A 26020-nucleotide genomic window follows, 5' to 3' on the forward strand; every position below is an offset into this window, starting at 1 on the left:
GGCAGAGAGAGAGAAAATGCCACGAGAGAAAAGCTCCGACGGGGATTAAATGTCTGTGTTTGCGATGACTCACTGTGCCTAAATAAATGAATGAGATAAAAAAGCAGACGTATAGGCTAGCTTTCAAAGCCATGGCTCATTTTCTTTGATCTGAACCAGAATGATAATAAAACTATTTTCTTTGGTGTATTTTTGGATTTGCTTCATTTAGATTTCAAACAGCCTAATAACATATTCAGGCTTGGAAACAGTTTGGCGAGATGTCTACCTTCCCCTAGAGGTAAGAGATGTTGTGCACAAACAACAGTGAATCAACACTGCAGACTCTCTGACATAATGTACCTCTACAGTGTTTATCAGTTGGAAAAAACAGATGGCATGGTGCAGCTGAAATTATGTCAAAACCATGGTGGGTATTTCACAAAGCAACATTAGAAAGGCAGCCAGGTAAATCTAAAGGATCATGAAATGTCTTCTGAAGTTGATTTAATAGCAAACAAATCCCATATTGAAGGCATACTTTTAACATCAGAATCACTAAGATACTCTGTGCCTATCTCTATGATACTGAGAACCTCTCTAAACCCCAGCAACAGCTGCTGTTAAAGTTCCTCAAGTCTCTCCATCGCCGGGGAACATCTGGAGAACGTCTCGTGTCATCAACAAAACACTCTCAAGTCATTGAGGAATCCTCAGGCACAGCCACTCGATATGGCATCATGCTCACAACACATTCCCCTTCGCCTAATGTCACTGGCTGGATGTGTGCCAACTTTGATGCCTGAACTGCTCCATAGCTAATTGATCTTGACAGGAAAACAGTCACCAGGGGTGGAAAGTAACTAACTTCTACAAAACTTCTGTATTTTAACTTCAAGTAATATTTTGAATGTACGACTTTACTTGAACCTGATATTTTTTTTTAATGTTGTACAACTTTTGCTCAAAGTGACTACAAGGAACTTTCAGCTTTGTTTATTCAAGTGGCACCTTTGGATGACTTGGTAGAGTGAAAGAGAGACCGCAGGATGCATCGCGATGAGGTCATTCTGTATCTATATGAAGATGAATAATGGTAATATGACGATGGTGAAGCCAAGTTTACATGGTTCATAAACAAAGTTCCAGTCTGTCTGACGTAAATCTATTTGTCTCATTTAATTACGTGACTAATAATTAAATGGCATTGGGAGAGGGAGTGAGATTAAATAAGTGCTTAAGTTACGGGACACCATTAATTATCATCAGAGGGGGGAAAAAAAGACGGTTTCATGATCATTTCTTAGTTCCTCACAGCCACTCTGTCTTACCTGCTGAGGCTTGGCGCAGCAGTGGAAGCGCACATCATTGAGGGTGGAGTCGTCCAGTCCGTACTGGTATTCCTCCATCTTGGTCTCGATGCCACAGATCCCTCCATCCTCACACTCTGAGCTCCAGTGTCCGTACTGTCCCCATTCCTTTCCGGGCCCCTCCAGCGTCGGGTTGCTGCTGCAGCGGAACTTGATGTTGTTGACGGCCGTGTCGTCACCAAACAGACCCTGATGGGGCTCCACACGGATCTGGAAGGAAGTGAGCATCCCACTGGGGCAGTACTGGGCCTGGGACCACTCACCGAAGCTGGACAAGGAGAGTTGGAGATATATGGGGGGGAAAAAAAACTTTATGCTGCTATTTTGCATTTGTAATGTGTTTGTGAGATCTTAAAGTTAAGTGGGTAGCTCTGACGAGCTTTCAGGGGTTTTACTTTGTCACACCTGTATTTATATGTTTATTTTTAATCTTGTTTATTTTGCACAAATTATATTAAAACATTGTGAGTGGGTGGGCCAGGAAGGTCCAAAACATGGGCTTAAAAAAAACAATGAAGGGACGTCAAGACATTTCAACATCTGTACACCTAATTTGCAATCCTGGCTGAAGTGGTGCTTTCATTTCCCCTGTGAACATCATGGGAAATTGCCATTCTCCAGATTCCTGCTGTTTTCAAAGTTTATTTATCTAAATTATTTCAACCTTTGTAGTGCAGCCAGGTTAGTTCTACTGAGATATAGGATATTTTTCACAAGATAGACCTTGCCACAACAACAAACAGCTGCGTTTCCAAAGACATCAATAAAAAACATTTCAGCGTAAGTGCCCAACATGAGGCAAAGTATTTCTATTGATATGTTCATTACCGTCCAACATTAGAATTCCTCCTGCTGAATACTGGCTCTCTAAAATATAAATGATTGTATTACCAGAGGAAATGTACATGGCTCAATTGACAGTGGACACACTTTAAAAATAAAACTCTGGTAGAAAAAACAAACCGTTTGCCAGGATGTATGAGTTGATATTCAAACATTGCTCAAAGCAGGTTGCACATCAGGATAATATAAGACACATACATTGATAACTGTATTAATAATTAATCTAGAGATAAATATAAGTTATATTAATTAAAATATAGATTTGAAGCAATGAGGAAGCTGATTAGATAGTAATTATGGATGAATGGCATAGGGAGAAGGAATGAGATTAATTAAGATTTTCTTCTCCTCGCCCCTTTTCAAACATGTAAAGCACTTGTTGGAAAGTCTCTTTGGCTTTATGCTTCTCATTGTTTGGAAATATAACTTGTTTTATGTCTGACCAGTGACCACCTGTTCGATCATTTTCTTTTGTTTGTCATTTTTCATTTACTTCTTCAGAATAAATATATTTCCAAATAAAAAAATTTAAAAATGGTTACAACTCATGAGAAAGTGCTACTGTAGTGGGCGACTTACTATCCAGTGTGTGATTCAATAGAGTACAGGAAGCTTCGGTCTTCGCTCTTGGCACAAATGAGGCGGATCCCGTTCAGGGCCGTGTCGTCACTCACATACTGGTCAGACTCCACCTGAGGAAACACAAAACAGTTCCCATGGCAGTGACAGCTGTGATCGAAACAGAGTGTTATCTTATTGTTTTTGTTGTTATCTTATTGTGGTGAGAAAACTGCCAAATTTGGTGGGAAAGTTCAAAGTGTAGATCGATTTTTTTTGTGTGTGTGTGTGTGTGTGTGTGTGTGTGTGTGTGTGTGTGTGTGTGTGTGTGTGTGTGTGTGTGTGTGTGTGTGTGTGTGTGTGTGTGTGTGTGTGTGTGTGTGTGTGTGTGTGTGTGTGTGCGTGCGTGCGTGTGTGTGTGTGTGTGTGTGTTTGTGCAGAGAGAATAGAAAATATGAAAGGGTTAGAATCTGTACAAGTGTTTCTCTCCTCTTTTTGAGTTCATCTAACTGACTGAGATGTGCATTGCTCAAATGTTGTTGTTTTTAGGTCTGTGAAGATTATGTTTTGTTTGTGACTGCAGCAAAAAGAAGGAAGGATAGGTTTACATTAAGTCTGATTCTTCCAACTTTATCTGACACATTGAACCGTTTTTGGTTGCTCTATCCATCCCCTTCATATATATATAGCAGTGAAGTGGATTCTCAACTCTTTAACTGAAGATTAACCAAAGTAACTAAAGCAAAATATAGTGCCATATAGTGAATTTGCCTTTTAACTACACATTCCCTCTGTGTTTCCCTGTTGCTGTGCTGCCTTGGAGGAATAGTTACACAGACAGGGAATTTTCGACTCTACAGATCAGATTGTGCCTTTAGAAGATTGATTCAACTCACACCCTGCTGAAGCCTCATTAGCTTTGGCTGGAATTAGAAACTCATTTCCTGCCCAGTGCAGAGAAGAGGAACGATTACATCAAACTAAAAATGTGAGCATTCAGAAGGCCTTGAAAACAAATGTGAACCAACGTCATAGCTTCTCTGGTTCAACTTTTATTTTCATTTTTGTCAAGCCACACACTTATAACTCTAGTCTAACGTGATAAATTAACTTCAATGTTCTTGTATGCAAATATCAAAACTGTCTGTTTTGTATGTTTTCCTTTTTTTAAACAACACTAAATAGTCTTTGAAATTCCGTTAAATCAGAAATCATAACAGTATAACTGAACTTATAAAACTGGTTTCAAACAGATGTTTGTTTTCTTTGCCTTGCCACAGCAGGCTTACAATATATTGAATGGACTATCTGTAACACATGAATGAGCCAGTGTCTTTACCCTGACACTGAAGCCAACTGCAAAGAACTTTTCAGGGCACATCTCGGGCCAGGTCCAGTTTCCAAACTTCTCTCCGTTGCTTACAGTTAGCAGAGATCTGTGCTGCCTTTCGTTGAAGGCCTTACCGGCTCGCTGCAGAAAGGTTTTCTCCTGACACAACCCACTGGAAAATACAGCCAGCAGCATGGCAACAACGGTCAACAGACTTGCCATATTGACAGTAGTAGTGAGTCACTGTGTTCACTCTGAAAATGCCAACTAACAAGTAACCAGAGGGTTCAGGCTCAACGCTCTTATAGCTTCACAGTCGACTCCAAAACAGACCACTCGCCTCAGGATGAAACATTTACAGAGTCATGGAGCGCTCTGGGAACGAACAGCTGGCGTTGGAAAAATAAAAGATTTTTTCTCCGTGAAATTCAGAGACAAAGGGAGGGGGTCTCTCTGCTAAGCTTCTTATTACTCAATTATCTTTAACATTACAACATGCAGTGAATCTGATGGCAAATTGAACATGTGCTTCATCAACCAAGCAGCAGGAAATATGCAGGTCTGTGCTAGCTTTTGCAAATTGAATCCACATATGAGGTTCAGCTATAGCAAGAGAGCCTTTACACAGTTATGAAGTATTGCAATCGATTTTCTGTAACGATTGCTGCTACCCGGGGAATAATGATATATAGATTGAGAAGTGCAGTGCCATTACAAGAGAAGGTAGTTGATGTGGTCTCCCTCTAGATATGATCAGCTCAGACTGCATTGCACCTTATCACTGCTGTCAAGATAAAAACCCAGAAAGCCCATTTTTACTAAATTAATGAAAAAGGACTCGTAAGGATAAGGACTCTGATAAGGAGGTTCATGATAAAGTTATCACTTCATATATTTATTTTCATACATTGGAGGTCATATTAATTTCACATGAACATGAAGCTAATACAAATTAACTTACATGTATAGGACAATTGTTTAGGTTTACCACAGGTTTTGTGTGTGTGCGTGCGTGTGTGTGTGTGTGCCTTTATGAACTAAGTTAGTCTTTCTGGCATGTATTGCTGAGCAGGTATGTTGAAGACTACAACAGTTGCTTCTTTTTCAGTGTGGAAGTGTAGAGAAATCTTCACAGAGGAAAGAAGAATCTTTTAAATAATTGAACAGCTAAATGAATAAATTATATATACAAATTCAAATGTTTACAAGCTTTCTTTAACAAGTCAGACATTTTTGGTGGGTGTTGGTTGCTGCGTAACGTGAATATGGACTACAGTTGCAGTATTCAAAGAGATTACTTTTGTATATCACCTTATGTAAGGGATGTTTATTGAGGTGATTTACATATTTCAATTAAACCCAAATATCAATATTGTTCAGTAGTAAGTACGCATGTGGATCCATCATACACTTGTGACATGTCATGGAAGGAGGATGAGTCTTTTTTCAAGACAAGTCTTCTTAATCTTAAAAGATCATTATGTCACTTTTATGAAGGATAATATGTCAGTTGAGTCCTTGGTTGGCAAACATGATGAAGGAGGAGCTCTGCCATGTGCCATAATAAAACAGCATGTCATCTTCCCACGATGACATTTTATCTTCACTGTAGGTTGGGCACAGCAACCAGTATGTTGAGAGGGACTATTCACTTTTTTTTACTATTTTTAAAACTTAATAGTGTAACCTAATACAGGCCTTCAGCACTTAGACTATCTGGGGTCAACTCCAGGCAAGAGAGAAGATAAAGAGTACACTGTCTTATAGGCCTAATAGTAATAGTAATAAATTAACTTTATTTATACAGCACCTTCCAAAACACAGTTACAATTTAATATCAGCCAGCTCACCCTCACATTAGATTCGGATTTATTTATCTAAAATGGGGACAGTATTATTGATGAACATTTAAAGGTAAATATGCATGTATATAGAACACAAAAAAATGCCTGGGGGTTCAAGCTACCCATAGTCAGCTGGCTTGGTCTGATGGGCCTTGACTAGCGGAGGCACTGGAGTGGAGAAATGATTAAAAAAGAAAAAATTAGCTTAATGACCTGCTGGACGGAGAGCCAATTTCAAGGCACAGGGCATGAGAGAAAGTCAATGGATCAAATTTTTTTTTTTACAAGTCATTTAATTATAGAATGAAGAATTGTTTCCCTTTTCCAATGAAGCAAATTAGGCCAAATGAAGTGGCACTCCAAGCTGTGTAATAACCTGCTTAGAAATCTGTAGTCCAAATTGCAGGAACGTAGGCTATGTTATCTGTCCAGTGTGCTCCTTCTGAATGAGACTGTGTTGTATTATGCAAAGAACCTCCAATTGAATCTTTCTTTCTTTCATTTTTCCAAGTATGGCTGTTGAAATGGGCTGCATTCCTCATATCATGCCAAATTCACCAAAGCCAACATACTTCCCAACCCAAGTCATACCTAGTGGACAGTCTATGGTTGAATACGTTGTTTCATGTTGTGTGTGTGTGTGTGTGTGTGTGTGTGTGTGTGTGTGTGTGTGTGTGTGTGTGTGTGTGTGTGTGTGTGTGTATGGCATCATACTCATAGTCAAATATCATCATATCAAATATCATCATTATCATCATAATGACAATAAAAGTCTAACTTAACCCGAGCTAAGGGTCTAAGGGCAGGGTGTCATACTGTATGGATTGTAAAGCCCACTGAGGCAAATGTCTATTTGTGATATTGGGCTATACAAATAAAACTGATTTGATTTGATTTGACTTAGGGTGTATTCACACTGGGAAAGTCCGCTAGTGTACAGACCAAATAGATTTTTGATTTTTCTTGTTTGGTGTGGTCCACTTTCATATTGCCCCTTTTGCAGGTGAACCAGCATTACGAAGCAAAACCACATGTGATCTGAGGTCATTCAGACATTCTGGGGTGGAGAGAAGCAGGAAGCACAAAGTAAAAACTGCGAAATATATCATTGATATAATATGGGGTTAAAAATAATAAAAAGGCCTACATCTAGCCTATAAATAAAGAGGAAAAACATAAAATTATTGTTGTTTCATAAGGTTTTAATATGTAGCCCTATGACAATGCCACGTTATGTGGCTTTTAGCCTACGATGTGAAACATAATTTTTGCTGCTGGACGTGCGGCTCACGAGAAGAATAGGCTCAAGCTGACACTCAGCTGATTTAGCTCTGTACCAGCTGGGTGTCAGTTCGGCGCAGTTCAGCTCCAAACTGACACGGGGACAGTACTGACGGTCCCGTTAACATGGGAAGAAAAATAAAAGCACACACTTCTTGCGCAGCGTGAATCTGTTGGCACTGTGCGGGAGACACTCCCCTCTCCTTCATCTGATCGCTGAACACATTCAGAATTTTTACGTGTCCTCTCGATCAAATGGGGAAACACCTTTAGTCTAAGTCAAACTTAGTCTAAGTCTAAGTCTAAGTCTAAGTTTAAGTCTAAGTCTAGGTCTAGGTCTAAGTTTAGTCTAAGTCTAAGTTTAGTCTAAGTCTAAGTCTAAGTTTAAGTCTAAGTCTAGGTTTAGGTCTAAGTTTAGTCTAAGTCTAAGTTTAGTCTAAGTCTAAGTCTAAGTCTAAGTCTAAGTCTAAGTCTAAGTTTAGTCTAAGTTTAGTCTAAGTCTAAGTTTAGTCTAGGTCTAAGTTTAGTCTAGGTCAGGGGTGTCCAAACTTTTTTCACTGAGGGCCACATACAGAAAAATCTACGAAGGGCCGGGCCACTTTGCAAAAATAATACATTTATCAGGACATGTAGCTGCTCTGATGTTTAGTTTCATAGTGTTTTCGTAAATTGTAATCCTTCTTCACGGCAACACTTTCCTTGCACATTAAACAGATACATTCCCCCTCTTGTTAAATGCCATTGATACACCCAGTGTTTTCTGCTTTTGCGTCCAATGTCCAGCTGGATGAAAATAGTAGCCAGCCGAGATCCCGCCCCTCCAAGAGGGGACCGGGGGTATGCCCCCCCGGGAGATTTTTTTAAGTTTTTAAAGTGAAATGCATGAATCTGGTGCACTTTGAGAGGGAAAAGAATTTTGTATGAAAAAAAATGGAGACACTGTGCCAGATGAATTAGAAGCTGAGAAGGACACATGGATTTTCCATAATAATATTAATTTAAAATAAAATATTATGCAGGGTCCTCTGGGATGGGCTTGGTGCTCTTTTTCTTTTATGGGACATATTTCTCTGTAATATAATGAGTGCATTTAAATTATTTAAAAATTAAAAGGGCCATATTACATTATATCTTTAAAATCGGCCGCGGGCCAATAAAAAGCGGGCCGCGGGCCGTAGTTTGGACACCCCTGGTCTAGGTCTAAGTTTAGTCTAAGTCTAAGTTTAGTCTAGGTCTAAGTTTAGTCTAAGTTTAAGTCTAAGTCTAAATTTAGTCTAAGTCTAAGTTTAGTCTAGGTCTAAGTCTAAGTCTATGTTTTACTAAAACTGAATTAACCGTTTGGATCTATTTTAGACTTAGTCTTTGTTTTCAATTATACTTGGTTTAGAGGCAACATTGGTTCCACCCTACACTTTATTACAGTATTCTATCATCTCTGTGAACTGTTAGCTATTAGTAACCAATAGGATATTTTACATACTGAGAAAATGTTTCCGGGCTTTTGTGCTCTTGTCATATTTTCAGCATTTGTTCCCTCTGCGAGTCAAGAGGTGTTCATTATTTCTGATCATTGCGTCAGAAAAGCTTATTCAAACACTGTGATAATTGAAGTTAAGTTTTAAGGTAAGTTTTGAGCTCATGTTTTTATTCAGTGTTGCTACAGAAATGGAAAAAAATAACAGTCACAGATAACATGAGACATTCAGGTGTGAAAAGAAAGGAAAAGAAAAGAAATTTCACTCCATCTCATATCACTCCCTCAAGGGAAAAAACACAAAGATAAAGACGATCACACATCTGACATCGAAATGCAGGTGTTAGTCCTGATGCGTCTTTCTCCTGGCAGGACTTGTTGGCTTTCAAGATGAACCGGAGTCCTGTGACAACTCCAATCAGCCCCAGGATAACACCACACACACACACACACACACACACACACACACACACACACACACACACACACACACACACACACACACACACACACACACACACACACACACACACACACACACACACACACACACACACACACACACACACACACACACACACACACACACACCTCTACAGCCTGCTGATGTGTCTACGCTTCAACCTCTATGGGGAAAAAACACACATACAGATTAAAAATAGCACAAGTTTTGCTGATATGAGTTTTTGAAAGCTGATACCAGTCAAGTCCATACTTAAACTAATTGTGCCTGTAACAGCATGCCAATTGCCAAATACCAGTCATTAACTAAAGTCCTAAATCACCATCCATCAACATCAATCTTAAAATCTATCATTCTCAATGTCTAGCCTTATAATGGGTCCAGTGCCAAATGATGGGCTGTGGCTTTATTCTATATAACTCATTCCCAAACCAACGGGAGATTTCCTTAAATAAACACACCACTATACTAGGAAGTCCCCATGTGCAAAGCTCCACAGTAAACGCTGAATGGTGACAGAACCTTTAACCTGCAATGACAATTACATGTGTGATTCTACACCCAGAGAGGTTAATTGCACACGGCTAGGACTGTCCCTGCTGGTATACCTGCTCTCCTCTTAAGAATACTCACAAGAGCACTCATCTCATTAACTTGTGTTTGACGACAGCGCTTACTGCTGCTCCCTATTACAACATAGTGATCCCACTGACTCTTGTTCCTGTGAGGAGAATGTTATCCAGATTGACTTTTGGGAATGGTGAGCCCAGCCACTTGAGTATTTGAGCCGCACAGGTGTTTCTTGTTTGCTTGTCATTGAACAGCTTTTATTTGCAGCTTTGGAGACTAAAACTGGAATCTACTGACCATTCCTCAACTGTGGTTTAGGACTTATAGCAATGGTTTATACTAGTGTGAAAGAAAACATTTTATGGAAGCAAAACATTTAGCAGTGTTTGAAAATACGTTGTTTTGACTGCAGTGCCTCACCTTGACTGTCAGGGCCCCAAAGCTATAAAGCTTGCAGATTTAACAGAGACGTCAAATTATCAGTAACAACTCAAGTGTTTTATTTACCTCACAAGAGACCTCTCGAGGATTATTTTTCTCCCTTTATGATTGGTGAGATGTTGTAGTGGCAGTTACAAGGGAACATGTATGTGTCTTTGGCAAGAAGCAGAGCGAGTGTTTGCCTGCATTTTAATTGAGCAGATTAAAAATATATTACATGACATCATGGTGTAATGCAATGAACAGTCAGGTTGTTTCAGGTTGTATTTGTGAGTAAATCTGGCATCTGCGCTTTGGAGAATTTAGCCCCGGACATCATCCAAGTGTCTACTTACATTTTGGTTATTTTTGGATCAATCAGCCACACTGGCCTCGAAACAACCACGATGATTTCAATTAGAACTGGCTGGCCTGCAAGATACAGTCAGTTTAGGCACATGGAAGAAAAAAGTAACTGTTGGAGCTAATCAGTTGTAAAATTTACTTATAAAACATTTATTTAGTTTGTTGACTTGATATAAAATAGTTTGATTATTTTATGTTTATTTTCTCGTTTGCATTACAAGTTAAAGTTAATTTGAGTTTATTTATGCTTTTGTTTTGCAATTATTGGCCAGCTGTGGCGCACCAGGTGCCTATATATAGAGGTAGGCGAGCATAGGTAAGACAGGCACTGGGTAGGGTCATGGTTTTTTACCAGCTGTACGAGAGAGACAAAGGAGATGAGGCGGCCAGTTCCACGCTGTTGCACATTTGTTTTGTTTGCTTGTAAGATCGGAAAATAAACCTTCAAAAACGCAAATTCCTGACTGGACAGTTGACTCTTTTCCCTACCCTGCGTAAGATTCGTCCCCCTAGTGCCTCAGTGGCTATTTTGATTACGTTGCTTTGTTTGATTTCTTTATTTTCAAGTTACTGTTTTATTGAGGACAAATGGCCACTACAGTAACTTTTAATAGTTCAGAGGCAGGAAAAAAACGTGTACTTTTTAAAATAGTGTAATGGCTGATCAAAATGTCAAGGTAAGTCTTCAATGGCGAAAGCATTTAGCCATTTTTCATAATAAACTGCATCCTGAATATAGTAATGAACAGTTATTTTATGGATTTATTTTGAGCTGGGTTTGGCCTACCTGAGCCCTACAAAGAAAACTCTTAATTGCTATTCTTACGATCATGAATATTTTGCTTTTTACAAAATCACTTACCTTGACTGCATTTTGGAAGACAAATGAAAATCAGTACTAGGCTTTACTGGGAACAGATTAATCTCCATTTATGCATTTTAGATTTTCAAAACACCAAACTGTGCAGGTTTCACAGCTGGCCACCAATTGTCCCACAAAAACATCACACTGACACTGATTCATATGCCGAGATGACTTTTTCATACACAAACCAAACTGTGCATGTATCTCAGTGACAGCTATGTTTCCACCTTGAATATTAAACTCTGAAGGAATCTGTGACTTATTTTAACATGAGTAGCTGCTGCCACCTAGTGGAGGAAAATCATAATTACATTATATGTGCACCTTGGGAGAAACCATCCTGTAAGTAATTTTAGATTTTTTTTTTTTAATATCAGGTTAAGAGCTTATATCTTGTGTTTTTAAAGGCTATAAAAGAACTCCTTAATGTATTGTAGTATCATACTATATTTGCATGACTGATGTTAATGGGAGCGTCAGACTTTCCTTGTGGGAGATAGCAAGCCTAGCCCAACCCTACAAAAAATTAATGGAATTTAATGTAAATTGACCCAAAATGGACTGGCTTGCTGTGAAAAGCACCCCCTCTCAAAATTGCTTTATCTTCATCTGAGAATCAAATCCTTTGGTGGGTATATTTGCATGACTGATAGTAATAAGTGGAGTACGTATCAGGGGAGTCAGACTTTCCTTGTGGGAGATAGCAACCCTAGCTCAACCCTAATCCTAGAGAAAATTATTGGAATTCAATGCAAATAGCCGAAAAATGGACTGGCTTGATGTGAAAAGTTAATATGTGGAGTAAGTTTCATGCTATAGTATAGCTTATTGCAATTTAATATGTAATTGAAACGATGAGAATTAATTTGCGCTCCTGACTAACCTAAATTCAGTGTCAGCTTTTGTCAAAGGTAATTTTGAATTTGATTAATCTCCAGAATATATTTTCTAAATCAGTTGTTGTTTTAGTCCATTAAATTGTGCAACACAATACTAAGAGTAAGTAGTAATGTATTCACATAGCTTTTATTGACCAACAGTTAAATTATAAAATAATTCAAATGGATCCTAGATTAAAAGGGTGTAAAAATATTTGTCAGATGATTTCAGCACTTCATCCAAACTATCAAATATGAAATGGAATTAACACAGCCAGACAAAGTCTCAGACTTTCTACAGAAGAGAATATTTTAATCAACACACCAGAGGCAGCGATGCCCGTATGAACGCTCTTCAGGAAACAACTAAGACAGTTAACTGGAATGAGAAGTAACAGCAGGTAAAAAAAAAAGAAAAAAGAAAAGTAAAAGAAACAAGATAACTGAAAACAAAAAAGACTGAAAAAGCAGAAATACAATATTTTGTGCAACAGCAAATACAGTTTAAGTATATACAAGCATATAGTATTTCACTGGACATTCAACTATGCATGGACAGAGTGTGAGGGCTTGGTTGTCTCTTTATGGGTTTCAGTTTGATTCAGTCAACATTGTTTGTTCCAGTAAGTGCAGAGAAGCCAAAAGATTTCTTTTAAGAAACCTTCACGGAGAGTTTTCAAGTGCTACAGAGAAATGTCTTTAAGAAAAACTGTAAAGCAATACGTCACATGTTCATAAGATTTATGTTAAAATTAGGAACCTGCACAATCATCACGTAACATTCAGCAAGCCTGTGTTGGGCTCTTCATAAGACAGATTCACACTTCAGTTACAGTCCGATGTAACGCAAAGAGGGATGTTGTGAACAATTAAGGGCAGTGCTTCATTAGTTATATTCATATTTATAAGACCAAGTCCGTCTTTAAGTGGCTGGTGGGCTTCTAGGAGGATAGTGCTGTCGGCAAAATCGATACATACTGAACCAGTACGTTACCTAATTGCAAACTTTTTGGAATTACAGTATGTTAAGACATTTCTATACTGTACTACCGTATACACCCACTTTCAACTACTACAGATTGTAAAAGTGCAGCATTAAGCTCAATGTCAAAACTGAGATTGAACTGCGATTAATTGAGTAGAAACATAACAAAAAATTAAATTAAATAAAATGGACAAGAATCCAAAATTTACATTTTGACCTGGAAATGACAGAGCAGATTTGTACTTATATTTACTGCTCAGTCGCTCTTAACCCTGTGAACATGAGAAGGAATCTTAAAGCTTCTTAACAATATTGTTTTGTCCAAAAACTTTTTTTTTGTACTAACAATCTGGATGGATAAGGCTAGAGTTTAGCGGTTTGGTCTAAAAATAAAGTATGGCAGAAGGCCAGATGTTAGAAAAATAAAAGGCTCGCGGCCAAAGGGTTGCTGGTTCAAATTCCAGTAACGTCTTGAGGAAATGCGGGTGAAGAAAACATAAATAAATAAACACTCTTCCATTCCCTCACAGGGGAAAGGCCACAGCCAAAGCAGATTTGGAGCAAGGCCCGTCTTTCCACTTCCTTAATTACTCCGCGTCCCTCTTTGGGGGATCACCATAAAATTCTTCTTTATAAAAGAAACATTAATTTTTACAAGTATTTACAAAAGGGAGAGGAAGGGGGAAACCAAGGCATCTAGTGTTATGGTTCTACGATTATCCACAGAGACGCTGTTTCACGTCCCTCAGTCCCACATTCAAAGTCCACTTGGAGTGCTTTTTTTTTCTTCGCCATGGTATCTAATATCTCAGCCCACTACTGTGTCAGGGTGTGTTGTGTCCTGGGCCAGCCCAAGTCCCTGAGTTATTAGCTATTTCTCTTTCTCGTTCCAGCGGCGCTAAGAGAGTGACTCAACCGGAGTCTGAATCACTGGTGTCTGAGGAAGAGGAGGAGGAGGAGGAAGATGAAGAGTCTGAGCTAGAGCTGCTGCCACTGAGGCGTGTGGGCTGTGTGTTGGTCTCCGCCGCGCCGGGCTTCTCCGCTGAGGAGAGAAGAAGTAACAGGAAATAAATAAGGGTCACACAAGGAAGAGAATTATTAAAGGTGGAGTCCGCAATTCTGGTTGTCAAAATCAGCGAAGATCTCCTTACAATCCACTTATTGTCTGTACTGTACTGAAAAATAAAATCTGGTGTTAATACACAGCCTAGGCTCTGTAAATAAGTGTTTAAACAAAGGAAATGTAAACTAAATTGCCTGGGCTGTGTATTAATACAGAATTGTTTTCACTATACCTTTAAAGTAGCCTGTAAAATATGTCAGTAAAAAGTTGTTTATTCTATTTTGACTTTGTTTGTGTGTTCACTTTTACAGTTGTGTGTTTTTGTTCTTAAAACAAAATCAAAAAATAAAGTATTTAAAAAAAAGAAAGTTGCATGTGGTAAACATGAGAAGACGTGCCCGTATAGAATGGGGATGAGTGAGCTCACCTTTAGGTTTGGAAGGCTTCTTGACTGAGTTGAGCTGCCCGCTGACATCCTGCAGCCTCTTCTCCAGCTCCCTCCTCTTCTCCAGAGTCAGCTCCTCTTTAGACTTGCCCAGACCGCCCTTCTTTGCTGCTGCACACAGAAAAGATGAGAAGAAGTTGTTAGTGTCTCAGCGGACATCACAGGCCTTTATACCATGGTCTGGCTGAATACTCTTTTCTGATTGGCTCCCTCCGCTTAGCATTGTAAAACACGACATGGAGGTGAAGAACGGAATAAATGCACACTTACAAGGACCTTTGTTTTTATACCTGCGTACCATATATCGCTCGCCTGCAGGTGGTGCTATTTAGTTAGCACAGGTACTAACGTAAAGACATAAAGACTGCCCATACCTGACACACCAGCCGTCACAGTCATGGTAAAGGCGACGCATTGAAAACTAAGGTACTAAACTGATAGTAGTCCACATCAGACTTGACTACCAAACCAAAGCACCCCAGTACTTCCCATAGCGGACGTTCCATTTACCTTGTTCGTAGGGCTTGCGGGGCTTCTTCCTCAGACAGGTCATGACGTAGCGCTCCAGCTCTTTCAGCGTGGAGGGCTTGAGCGTTTCAAAGTCGATCTCTATCTCCTCCGGGTTGGTGTCCCTCAGTGAAGGCTCTCTGGACTGGATGATGTGGACCACGCGGCCCAGCTTCTCCCCCGGCAGCTTGTTGATGTCCAGGCTGAGCTGGCGCTTCTCGTCGTAGGACATGGGGACGATCTCCTCCTCCTCCTCCGAGTCGTAGTGGGGCAGCAGGGAGGGGGGCGCCAGAGGGGGGTAGAACGGAGTCTTCTTGGAGCTCCTGCAAAAGCGAAACGGTCAGGAGAAAAAGCTCATTAACATCAGCCGATTGAGTCTATATGAAGGTAATGGAATACACAGGATTGTGTTTATTAAAAAGGTGCACTATGCAGTTTCAGGTTAAGGGGGGATTTGTTGACATTTGAAGATCCTGCAGTTAGTTTCAAAAAACATATTTACTCAACATGTAATTCTTAGTATTGAATAATTATATAATCATAAATCAAAGCAAAAATTATTTTGAGCTGTCAACAACTACAGTGAAACAGTTACTTTTCAGGTAACTTTCTAGCTTCATAACAGTGCTCCAGGGATCCAATTTTCCTGTGAGTGAAGGTTGTTAATCCGTTGTAAGAATATACCTAACAAACATGCTCACTTCTCTGAAAAACCCAAAGTTACATAGTGCACCTTTAAGCTTAAAAATAGTGATACAGCATGACGGTCATTTGGTGAGGTGGGTAATTCATTCCACTACATACTTGCTGCTCTTGTTACTCTTCTTGCCCTGGCTCTTCTTGGTGGGGGGGACACCTGCTCTGGCCGACTTGCTGCTCTTCAGTATCTTGCCTCCGGGCAGTTTCCACTCCTCGGAGCCGGCTCTGCTCCTGCTGACTCGACTTCGCTTCTCACTCGTCTTCTTCTTTTTCTTCTTCTCTTTCTCCTTCTCCTTCTTGTCCTTCTTGTCTTTCTTCTTCTTGGGCTTAGCGATGGGGCCCTGAGAGAGGGCGGCCAGCTGCTCGTGCACAGCTCTGAGCTGTTAAGAACGAAAAGAAGAAAAAATAATATAATATTAAGCCTTTTGGAAACCTGGTCTAAAAGAGTCAAAATCAATATATGATATCAAATGTGGGTGTCTCAATAAGCATTTAAAAAAATCTGATTGAAATTTGAATGTTCTGGCAGATCACTGCCATGATAGGCACAAAATACTTATTGTGTAATTAGAACAAGAGCATAGCCTGCCTCATCTAAACTGAATATGCGTAAAATATATCAAACCTAAACGACAATATCTTTCATTTGTAATGATAAATATGCCCAACTCTTTTCAGATGCTTACTATCGTGCAACTCATTCTCCTAATTGCATAGAATGATTTGGGGGATTTGGGTTTACAAGTTTTTGTTTAGACATTAAACGTGTTGTAATGAAGTCACCTGGAAAATGGAATAGTACTTACTTGTGTGCAGACCTGGTCCTGTAGCTCAGCCAAGCGATGTGCCCTCTCCTCCTCGCTGTCTGAGTTGGGGCTGCTCTCGCTCTCTTCACTCTCACTGCTGGGCTCGCTCTCTGAGGTGGAGGAGGAAGAGGAGGAGGAGGAGGAAGAGGAGGAAGACGAGGACGACTGATGTCCACTCATTGACATGGCTGTGTGGTCCATGTGTGGCTCGTCTGGCATCTTGGCGAAACGGAATTCAAACACATCCTGTGGAGCAAAAAAGGCCAGAATCAAAGAGTGAGTAAGGGGGGGAGGAAGTGAAGAAACGTACATTAAACGGAACCCCAAATTGTGTATGAGTGTGTGTGAATTGGTTAATGAAAGGCAAACCATTTAGTTAGATCAAAGCCTCAGGATTTCTGTCGTGTGAATGTGTGTGTGTGTGTGTGTGTGTATGGGTGAGTGTGATGGCAGTTTAAATGGCTTTGAGTGGTCAAGAACGACTAGAAAAGTGCTATATAAGTAGTTCTTTTATTTTATCATTGAACTATCTCAGAAAAGACTTTCCTTACATTCTGCAGATTTTTCACTTCTGTCTTATTATTTTTATTTAATTTGAAAAGTAGAACAGACCAGCTGGACTCACCTGCAGCTTGCGTGCCATGCCCACGACATCATGGTCAGGAGGGTTGTACTTGTAGCAGTTGGAGAACATGAGTCGGACATCGCTCGCAAACTGTTGAGCGTCTCTGTATTCCCGACAGTCCATCTTCCTCTGAAGGGTTAAGAATGGACAATTTTAGGGCTTTAACAAGACGATTGTTTAACTCAATTTAATTCTTTATAATTGGAGAATTGCAATTAACACCATATTACAGATTTGCAGCCCAAATGCTTCATTCTGTGTTCGTCATCACAGTCTGTTCAATTTTAAAAAGGACAAGCCAACATTAAACGTTGGGAAACAACACAATTCTACTTTGCTATCTGAAACAAAGTAGTAGCTACAGTATATGGATTGTCTGTAACTCTCTCCACAAGTTAAAAGCATACTAGACATTACCTTGATGTTGCTGAGGTCCATGGGACACTTGATGATATCGTGATAGTCGTGTAGTCCCAGTGCGCTTGCGTCCACAGGAGCGTAGAAAGGCCAGGCGTACGCGGCGTGTTTCTTTGACAACATGTCCTTCAGCAGCCCACTGCAGTGCCTCAGCTGAGGGCTTAGTTTGCCCTTCCTGGAGGGCTGAGACTGGACAGAGTCGGGCAAGTCTTTCTTGGGGGGTTTGATGGGCCGTCCGCTGCCCACTCTGCGGCCGGTGCCTGCCATCATAGGCTGCAGCAGGACGGGACCTCCGGAGCTCCTGACCAGGCCCATCCCAGGTGGTGTGTCCAGGTTCATCCCTCCCATTGAGATGCTGTGCATGGAGGGCTCGTGGACCTGGCCCCCGTGGCCTCCCTTCCCTAGGCCCACCATGTGTGTTGCTCCAGTTATGTTCACACTCAAGCCCATGGTGGAAGGGGTGGTGGTGTCTGCCTTTCGCTTCACGCCTTTTTTCTATAAATAAAGAGATTGTAGTTCAGTGTAATCACAATATTGTAGCTATGTTCAAATCATTATAATTTGTGTAATGAATATGGGTACGAGAAACTTTCTGTTTTTGTTGATTCTAGCGGCACCTTTGGACAAAGTGCGTGCCAGCGGCGTGTACATTTGTTTAGGAAGCGAGCGAAGAGAGAAACTACAGATTTTTTTTGGTGAGGTAGTTTGTACATTATATGTGACATTATATATTATTATATTATATTGTCAGATTAATAATAGTAATATAACGATGGTGAAGCAATGTAAACTTTGATTTAGTATCATTCGGGAAACACAGGATGTTCCAGTCTGCCTGCAGAATTTTTTTTTGTCTAGCGAACAAAGGATAACTACTGTATATAAAAATAGCTTTGTTTCCGCTGATGGACTCATTTGCTGTTACAGGAAAAATTAAACTGTCTCATAAACATTTAAACGCCCCTCGCAGAAAATAACATTGTCACTATCACTATTATGTTTTTTTGTATGTACCTTGGTTGTGGGCTGTGTAGGGGGCAGGCCCATGATGTTGGCTGGTGGCAGGCTTTTGGTCAGCACAGTCTGGGGAGAGTTGGCCATAATGGAATCCCCAGTGTCGGAGGAGGAAGGGGAGTAAGCTGACTGGGACACCGCCGGCACCTGCTGAGCCCTGGAAGCTGAGAGATACAGAATGTTACACTTTAGTTAGAGAACTCAGCTACAGAATGACAGGTGACAAAATATAGATGTCTGAATAGTTTGTAGTTATTACCACTTGAGACCTGAATAATTTTACATTTCTACATGGCTTGCTAAATGAGGGCAACAGCAACAGTGAGTGATATCAGCTACAGCAACATAAGCTTTTCTCACAAACTGACCAGCTTTGCGACCTCTTCCCCGGCTGTTCTTGCTCTTAGGAGCTGGAGGAGGCAGCTCAAGCTCGTCCTGGGGCATCAGGGCAACTTTCTGGAGAAAGATCTTCTCTAAGGACTGGGCCATCAGCACAATGTCGTCTGTCGGCTAGCCAGGAAATACATTTATCAAACACATAAGTACACTGAAAATAAGCCATAACTGTACAAAAAAATACTTTATTTGGGACAGATTTTAATATATCAAATGAATTCGAGTTTTTAATCCTTAGCTAAGCTATATATTACACACTGCACCTTTAACTAAGTCATTTGTGTATTATATACCTAACATGTGTTTGACACAACTTAATACTTGCAACTTGTTCTGGGAACAAGTGAAATGAAAGACAAAAGTAAAACAAAACAGCTATAACAGAAACTGAAAAGGACTTTGGTTTAGATGATAAGACTAAAACAGATTATAAGTGCTGGGACAATTTAGAAACCCTTGGCCACACTTGACATTTTCATTTTCTCTCTTGCTTTAGCACACATTCAAAACATACAGGTCAGCACATGTTCTGTTATTACAGAGGACCGCAGAGTATCCCACATAAGATTCAGTTTGCAAAGTATTAGATTAACACTTTCTCATGGGAAATAAAGAAAAGGTTTAAAATGTCCCTTTCTCACAACGTTAAGAAAATCCCCGGGCCTGGATCATTAATATAAAAAGCACTAAATGTTTTGTTACGTCAGTTAAAACACCAAAGTGTGTTATCACTACTGTGACTAAGGTCCAGCTCATAAAAGTAAAAGTGATGAGGCCATGTTGGTAAGGAAAGGGTAGGTACGATTTATTTTTTATTTTTTAAAGGACAAAAACACGATGGACACGATATATTTTACCTTTTAACGTACCTTGTTGTAGATGTAGCAGTTGGTGAACATTGTGTTGAAGTCCTGTATGCACTCACATGCGCCGCGGTAGAAGTTGTTCTCCAGACGCTTTTTGATGGTCCCCATGTCCATGGGCTGTTTGATAATTTTATGGTAATCCTAAAAAAGGTGCAAAACGATAGAGTGACAAAAGTGTGAGACACATAGGAAGATTTTATGAGAAACTTATGGCACAACATTACACATTTATTGAATGTAACAGAAGGAGCATTCAGTAGGGGATTTTTACTTTAACATCTGAGCCTTGGCAACACAAATAGAACCCAACAAATAAAAGTGAAAGTGATTTGGTTCAGGCACCTCTATTTAAAGCTGCACTAGTATGCTGTTTCAGGGGAGGGGGATTTGTTTACATTTGCAGGACCTGCAGTTATTTAACAAAACTTTCTTTACTCTACATGTAATTTTTAATATAGAATAATTCAATCATCATAAATCAAAACAAAATTATTTTGAGACACAATATGTTTGTAAACAAAACTGTGGTCCCTGCTGCTTTAGAAAAAAACTGTGAAACAGTAACTTCTCAGGTAGCTCTCTTTCTTTCTTTTTTTTTTCAAACATTGTTCAAGGGATTTTTTTTTATATGATAATATACCTTTGGAATTTAGCGGGAAAAGTTGCCCCTCTCAGTTCCATAGTGCACCTTTAACTCACCGGTAGGTTAAGCCTATAGGCATCGACCGGCTCGTGGAAGGGCCAGGCCAGGTTGTGCCTCCACAGAGACTTGATGAGCGTCCTGAGGAGGTACTGCAGCTGGTTGGTCATGCGTACCGGCCGGCTGGGGTCCTTGACGGGGGGCTGAGGTGGGACAGGGGGCGTCTGGGGCAGGGTGTGGGGCAGAGACGGGCTCTCAAAGTCTTCGTACAGCAGCGAGGGCTTACGGATGCGTTTGCCCGAACTGCTGTGTTGGTCCATGCCGCCGCCGGACAACCCCCCCAGAGAGCTGCAGGGAAGGACACAGAAAGATGAAGAGGATCTGTAAAGACAGACATGCTAACTCACAATAAAGTTGGTTAGAATTAAATAAAAACATCATATTGCTATTTATTATGCCTTTTTTTTCAGCACTGCAAAAATGAAATTGTACTAGGCAAGGCAAGGCAAGGCAAGTTTATTTATATAGCACAATTCAGACACAAGGCCACTCAAAGTGCTTTACAGGGGCAAGATTAGAATACATAAAACACATTATAAAACATATAATTATAACAATTAATTTATAATAATTGATAAGTTTTATATAGCGCTTTATTGCCTAGGCACTCAAAGACGCTTTACAGGGTTCCTGGTTCAATTCGTTCACACACAGTCATACCGGTGGTGGTAAACTACAAGAGTAGTCACAGCTGCCCTGGGGCAGACTGACGGAAGCGTGGCTGCCATTCAGCGCCAACGGCCCCTCCGACCACCACCTCAACATACAGCAATCATACACATTCACACAAGTAGCACTATCTTCGCCAGGAAGAGGTAAACCTAGTGGCATGGGTGGTCCCAAGACAACCAGTCCCCATCCTGACTGCAGGAGGCTGCCGGGTCCTTGATATGTTAAGGCCCGCCTATAGTGCACCGCCAACACACTGCTTTTCTGTCAGGGTTTGCTCCCTTAGCATTTGCCTAAAGAGGCTGACCCACAATGCAGTGGAGCTATATCCATAGCAGGGTGTGTGTATTCCTGGAACTTCCAACAAAACAGCTGCTTTTATAATTATTTATTTTACATTGACCCTTTCATATAAAAAAATAAAAAATAAATAAATGCAGCCTATTTTATTTACCTGTTCTGCACTTTTCTGATGTAAGACCTGACAGGACTACATGACCTATTCTATTCTGTTCTTGTGATCACGATGGACATGTGATTCTGTTTTTGTTTTGTTCTGAAATATTTAGAATATTCAAATAAAATGTTCTTTTAGTATCCTGATTGCCATGGTAACATACTTTAACCTATGAATGAAAAGTTTGAAAAATGCCTTTTTTAACAAATATAATGCTTTTATAATATTCAATTAAAATAATAATAATTATGTATATATTATGTAATCATGTATATGTATATGTAAACAACTCCTGAAAATCATGTTTATAGCTAGGATTATGATACAATATTACTTAATTTACTCTGTAAATACAGAAGATGTCAGTCTCACTGAGACAACATACTCATTCATCACAGACTATAATCTGACAAAATATTCCACCGTTTTGGATGCCGTACTAAGTACTAAGTACTTTTTTGTCTTCCTTTTCAAAGAAGAAATACATTTATAAAACTATAATTCAAAAATATCTATGTAAAAAAAATTAACATTCAAGCAGACATTACACAAAGAGCACAATGAAATGTAAATTAAATAAATTAGTAAAATATGTTTATTTGGCCATGTTTGACTCATCGTCACTCACGTCGGCCAACACCAAAAGTGCTTTTTTTGCTATTTCAGGACGAAACATGTTGGTCACCAAACATTCTGTGCGTCCCTACTACTTTACACTATATGATAAACAGATTAATTAAAAAAAGAGAACATTGAACCCATCTTTGCGTGGGAATACAAAGATGTGCAATGTCCACAGAGAGACTAGAGAGAGGCCTGCTGCTAGTGTGACCTTTGCCATTATTGATGCCGCTATCGATTCATCAATCTGATGTCCACTGACTCCCATACACTCACGCACTCATGGAAAATCTGCCAACGTCAGAAAGTGCAGCCTATACGTGCTTCATTCAAACATCCCATGAGCAGCAATGAAGCTATGGCTCTGCCTTCTCAGCAAACAGTCATCTTTAGTACTAGGACTATCAATAGGACGCTACTTTTAGCAGAGTTATGGGAACCGCCATCACCAGTTAACAAAAACAAACAATCTCTTATAGTAAGGATGACCCCAGTATGGGATATACAGTATAACGACATGTAGCTTCACATACATATACACAATTGTTTTCTTTTCTTTGGCCGCTCATAAAAATGTTATCATAACATGGGAAAATGGCGTGGGAAAAATGAAATACTTGAGCTTTAGCACAACAAGCACATGTCAGAAATAAGGAGTTCAATTTAATATCTCACAGTGATGATATTTAAAAGAAAAAAACACTTACGAATGAGCTTACATTTATCACTCATTGGCACTTTACATCGTCAACAAGACGAGTTTTCCAGGCACTTTTCTAAAAGTTAAAAATTGCAAAGCAAAGCACCCAGTACACTAGCAAAGTCAGATTTTTTTTTATCTTGCTTTCCAATTCAATATATTGGAAGTTCTCAATGGAATATGATCACAAATAAACTGAATAAATGCAACATTTTAAAAAAAAATTATCTAAATTACTACACAACTGGGACAGAACTGACAAAAAAAATTACAAGGATCGAGTGTGTTTACTGTCAAACGTTTGACACATGTCTTAATAGGAATGACCAGAGTTAGTAAAAGGCATCTTCAGTATTGGCTGTGGTTACACACACACACACACACACACACACACACACACACACACACACACACACACACACACACACACACACACACACACACACACACACACACACACACACACACACACACACACACACACACACACACACACACACACACACACACACACACACACACACACACACACACACACACACACACACACACACACACACACACACACACACACACACACACACACACACACACACACAGACACAGACACACAGACACACAGGTTTCTCAGACCGTGTAGTCAGAAGATGTCACTCGTTAACCATAAAGTCACCCTAGAGTTCAAGACACACACACACCTGCCCCACTGACACACAAACTGTGGCAAAGCCTGTGAGCTGATTATTTTCTTCTTCAGGTCAGAATCAAAACACAAACAATGGCTGAACCGCATGAACACTGAGAAAAACATGAGCCACTGTGCACTGAATACGTTAAGTTATAACCTTCCAGATAATAAATAATTCAATTTTCGACCGACTTTGACCGAATTGTTTTCCTTTGACTTTGGGCCTTGCTGGTTAGATTTTCCTAGTACAGAGTGTCCAACAAAGTATTCATTTAAGACCTGTTTAAATGAAATGTGTGCCACTGAGTTCAGTCACTAATGTTGTGTTATAATCATCATAACATTAATAGGGTTGTCACACTACAGCTATGTAGATAAATGTTGCTGAATGTTTAAACGTGTTTAAAAAAAATACCTATATCAATTAATGAATGCCTTTTATTATATTGTATTTCAATTGATTGTTGACATTTGTACATTGTGTATTTTGCAAATAATTTATCAACATTAATCATTTCCTGCAATAATGATATCTGATCTGTCAAGGCCAATGAAGCTAATTTGAATAGAGAAATTGAACTAGTGCCTAAAATAATCCAACCGAGTGTATTTATTATACGATTGACAGTGCCAATTGAAACTAGTGTAAAACAGTGTTTACTAGCTAACTAATAATAATTGCCATTGCAAACCTGCGTCAAATCAACTTCTGCTTCTACTCAAAATGTATTATTACTCAAATAATTGACAACACAAATTGTTTTCATCATTTGAATCAAAACAATGAGAGAAGAATTGAGAGTGGTTTTTAAAATACAACAGCTGGCGATCGCGTGGTTCGAATGCCCCGCCCTCACTGTTTGTAAACACTGCCTCACAATGACAAGTAGAACTGAATGACGGACAGCGACGTTCTGGCAAAAGGGCTAAGCAGAAAATTAATAAATATTTCATTTGAAACGAGACGGTCACACACTTTTCACCTGTCAGTCGATCCTAGTCAAGTTGCCACTTCATGCAGACGTTTGTTCACCGGTGCAGGAGCTACACGCTAGCAGAGTATTAGCTCGCGATACCGGACATATGGGGGGATGCTGCCTTTTCGGTTAGCTCTTGATGTGTTTTAGAAGCATATTGACATGCAATGTGTAGGTGTTACTAGTGATCTTACGTGACAGTCACATGAGCTGGGAGATTAGTGTTAGCCAGGCTGCCGTGAGCGATGAATGGACCCGACTGACAGACAGAAAGCCGGGGCGGGGAGCAGCGGTGGGGCTGCAGCTGTCATCTGCCTTTTCTTTGTGCAAGCTCATTAGTCACTACTGATGCTGAATATAAATAAGATGCTAAAGTCTACCATGTAAGCTGCAAAAGTCAGACAAAAGCTGAGTTATACCAGTCTGTTTACCAGGGCAACCGTCGGCTGACAAGCTAGCGATGTGACCGGGAGGCTAACAGTTAAAGTAACGTAGCTAACGTTATATGTTGACATTTAAATGCTAGTCTACTTGTATTGGCAAACCGATTAAAAAATCCTCTGGGCTTTATTACCTGTCGTGAGGCGGGTTGACGGCCGCTTCCATTTGGCTGTAGGCGGGGTGTTATTACAATCCAGTTTTTTTTTCCACCGCTGTTGACGCTGTACTACCACTGAAAGACCACTGAGCAGCTCTGCAATGAAATGGCGCCGAAACGCTTCCGCTTGACGCTATATAAACAGACCACGTGGCAGTGTTGCGTATTTCCTGTCACACTCGGGCTGACTCTGCGCTCCTATTGGCTGTAACCAGGCGCCCGTCAAACAGAACACAAGCCCACCTGCCCCATGTACATGTTGTTCTTGTATTGTTGGAGAAGCTCTGTGGTTGCATACGCAGCACTGCGTCGATTTTCTGTGTTTGTCTCTTCTAAAACGTTGTCTTCAAAGTACTATTTCACCGATAATTGTTTTTTTTCTTCCTGAGTTATTATATGTGTATTTTAGGCTATCTGTGTAGTATCTGGGTTGCTTGGTATCTGGGTTGCTAGGTAGCCTTTCTGGGTTGTAGGCTATGTAACAAATAGGCTAAAACCATGGCTAAAACCATAGTTATTATACGTATATATGTCTATGGGCTAAAA

The 26020-nt window shown here is 40.0% G+C and overlaps 2 protein-coding genes across 2 annotated transcripts; both read right to left on the reverse strand.

Annotated features, from left to right (window-relative positions):
* Positions 1-235: 235 nt before the first annotated feature.
* Positions 236-4302, reverse strand: LOC307259699 (vitelline membrane outer layer protein 1 homolog; the record flags this gene model as incomplete). Its single annotated transcript, XM_080039644.1, has 4 exons — positions 236-274; positions 1311-1617; positions 2772-2884; positions 4090-4302. The coding sequence occupies 4 exons, from the start codon at positions 4300-4302 to the stop codon at positions 236-238; spliced, it is 672 nt and encodes a 223-aa protein (XP_079895770.1).
* An 8225-nt stretch (positions 4303-12527) lies between these two features.
* Positions 12528-25569, reverse strand: brd2b (bromodomain containing 2b). Its single transcript, XM_080040063.1, has 12 exons — positions 25451-25569; positions 20764-21052; positions 20068-20205; positions 19171-19312; positions 18803-18966; positions 17789-18283; positions 17372-17500; positions 16747-16992; positions 16046-16320; positions 15245-15564; positions 14717-14845; positions 12528-14268 (listed from the first exon to the last, which is right to left on the reverse strand). The coding sequence occupies exons 1-12, from the start codon at positions 25480-25482 to the stop codon at positions 14138-14140; spliced, it is 2490 nt and encodes an 829-aa protein (XP_079896189.1). The 5' UTR covers positions 25483-25569; the 3' UTR covers positions 12528-14137.
* Positions 25570-26020: the final 451 nt, after the last annotated feature.

Source organism: Ammodytes marinus (assembly GCF_949987685.1).
Source record: "Ammodytes marinus genome assembly, chromosome: 13".
NCBI lineage: Eukaryota > Metazoa > Chordata > Actinopteri > Uranoscopiformes > Ammodytidae > Ammodytes > Ammodytes marinus.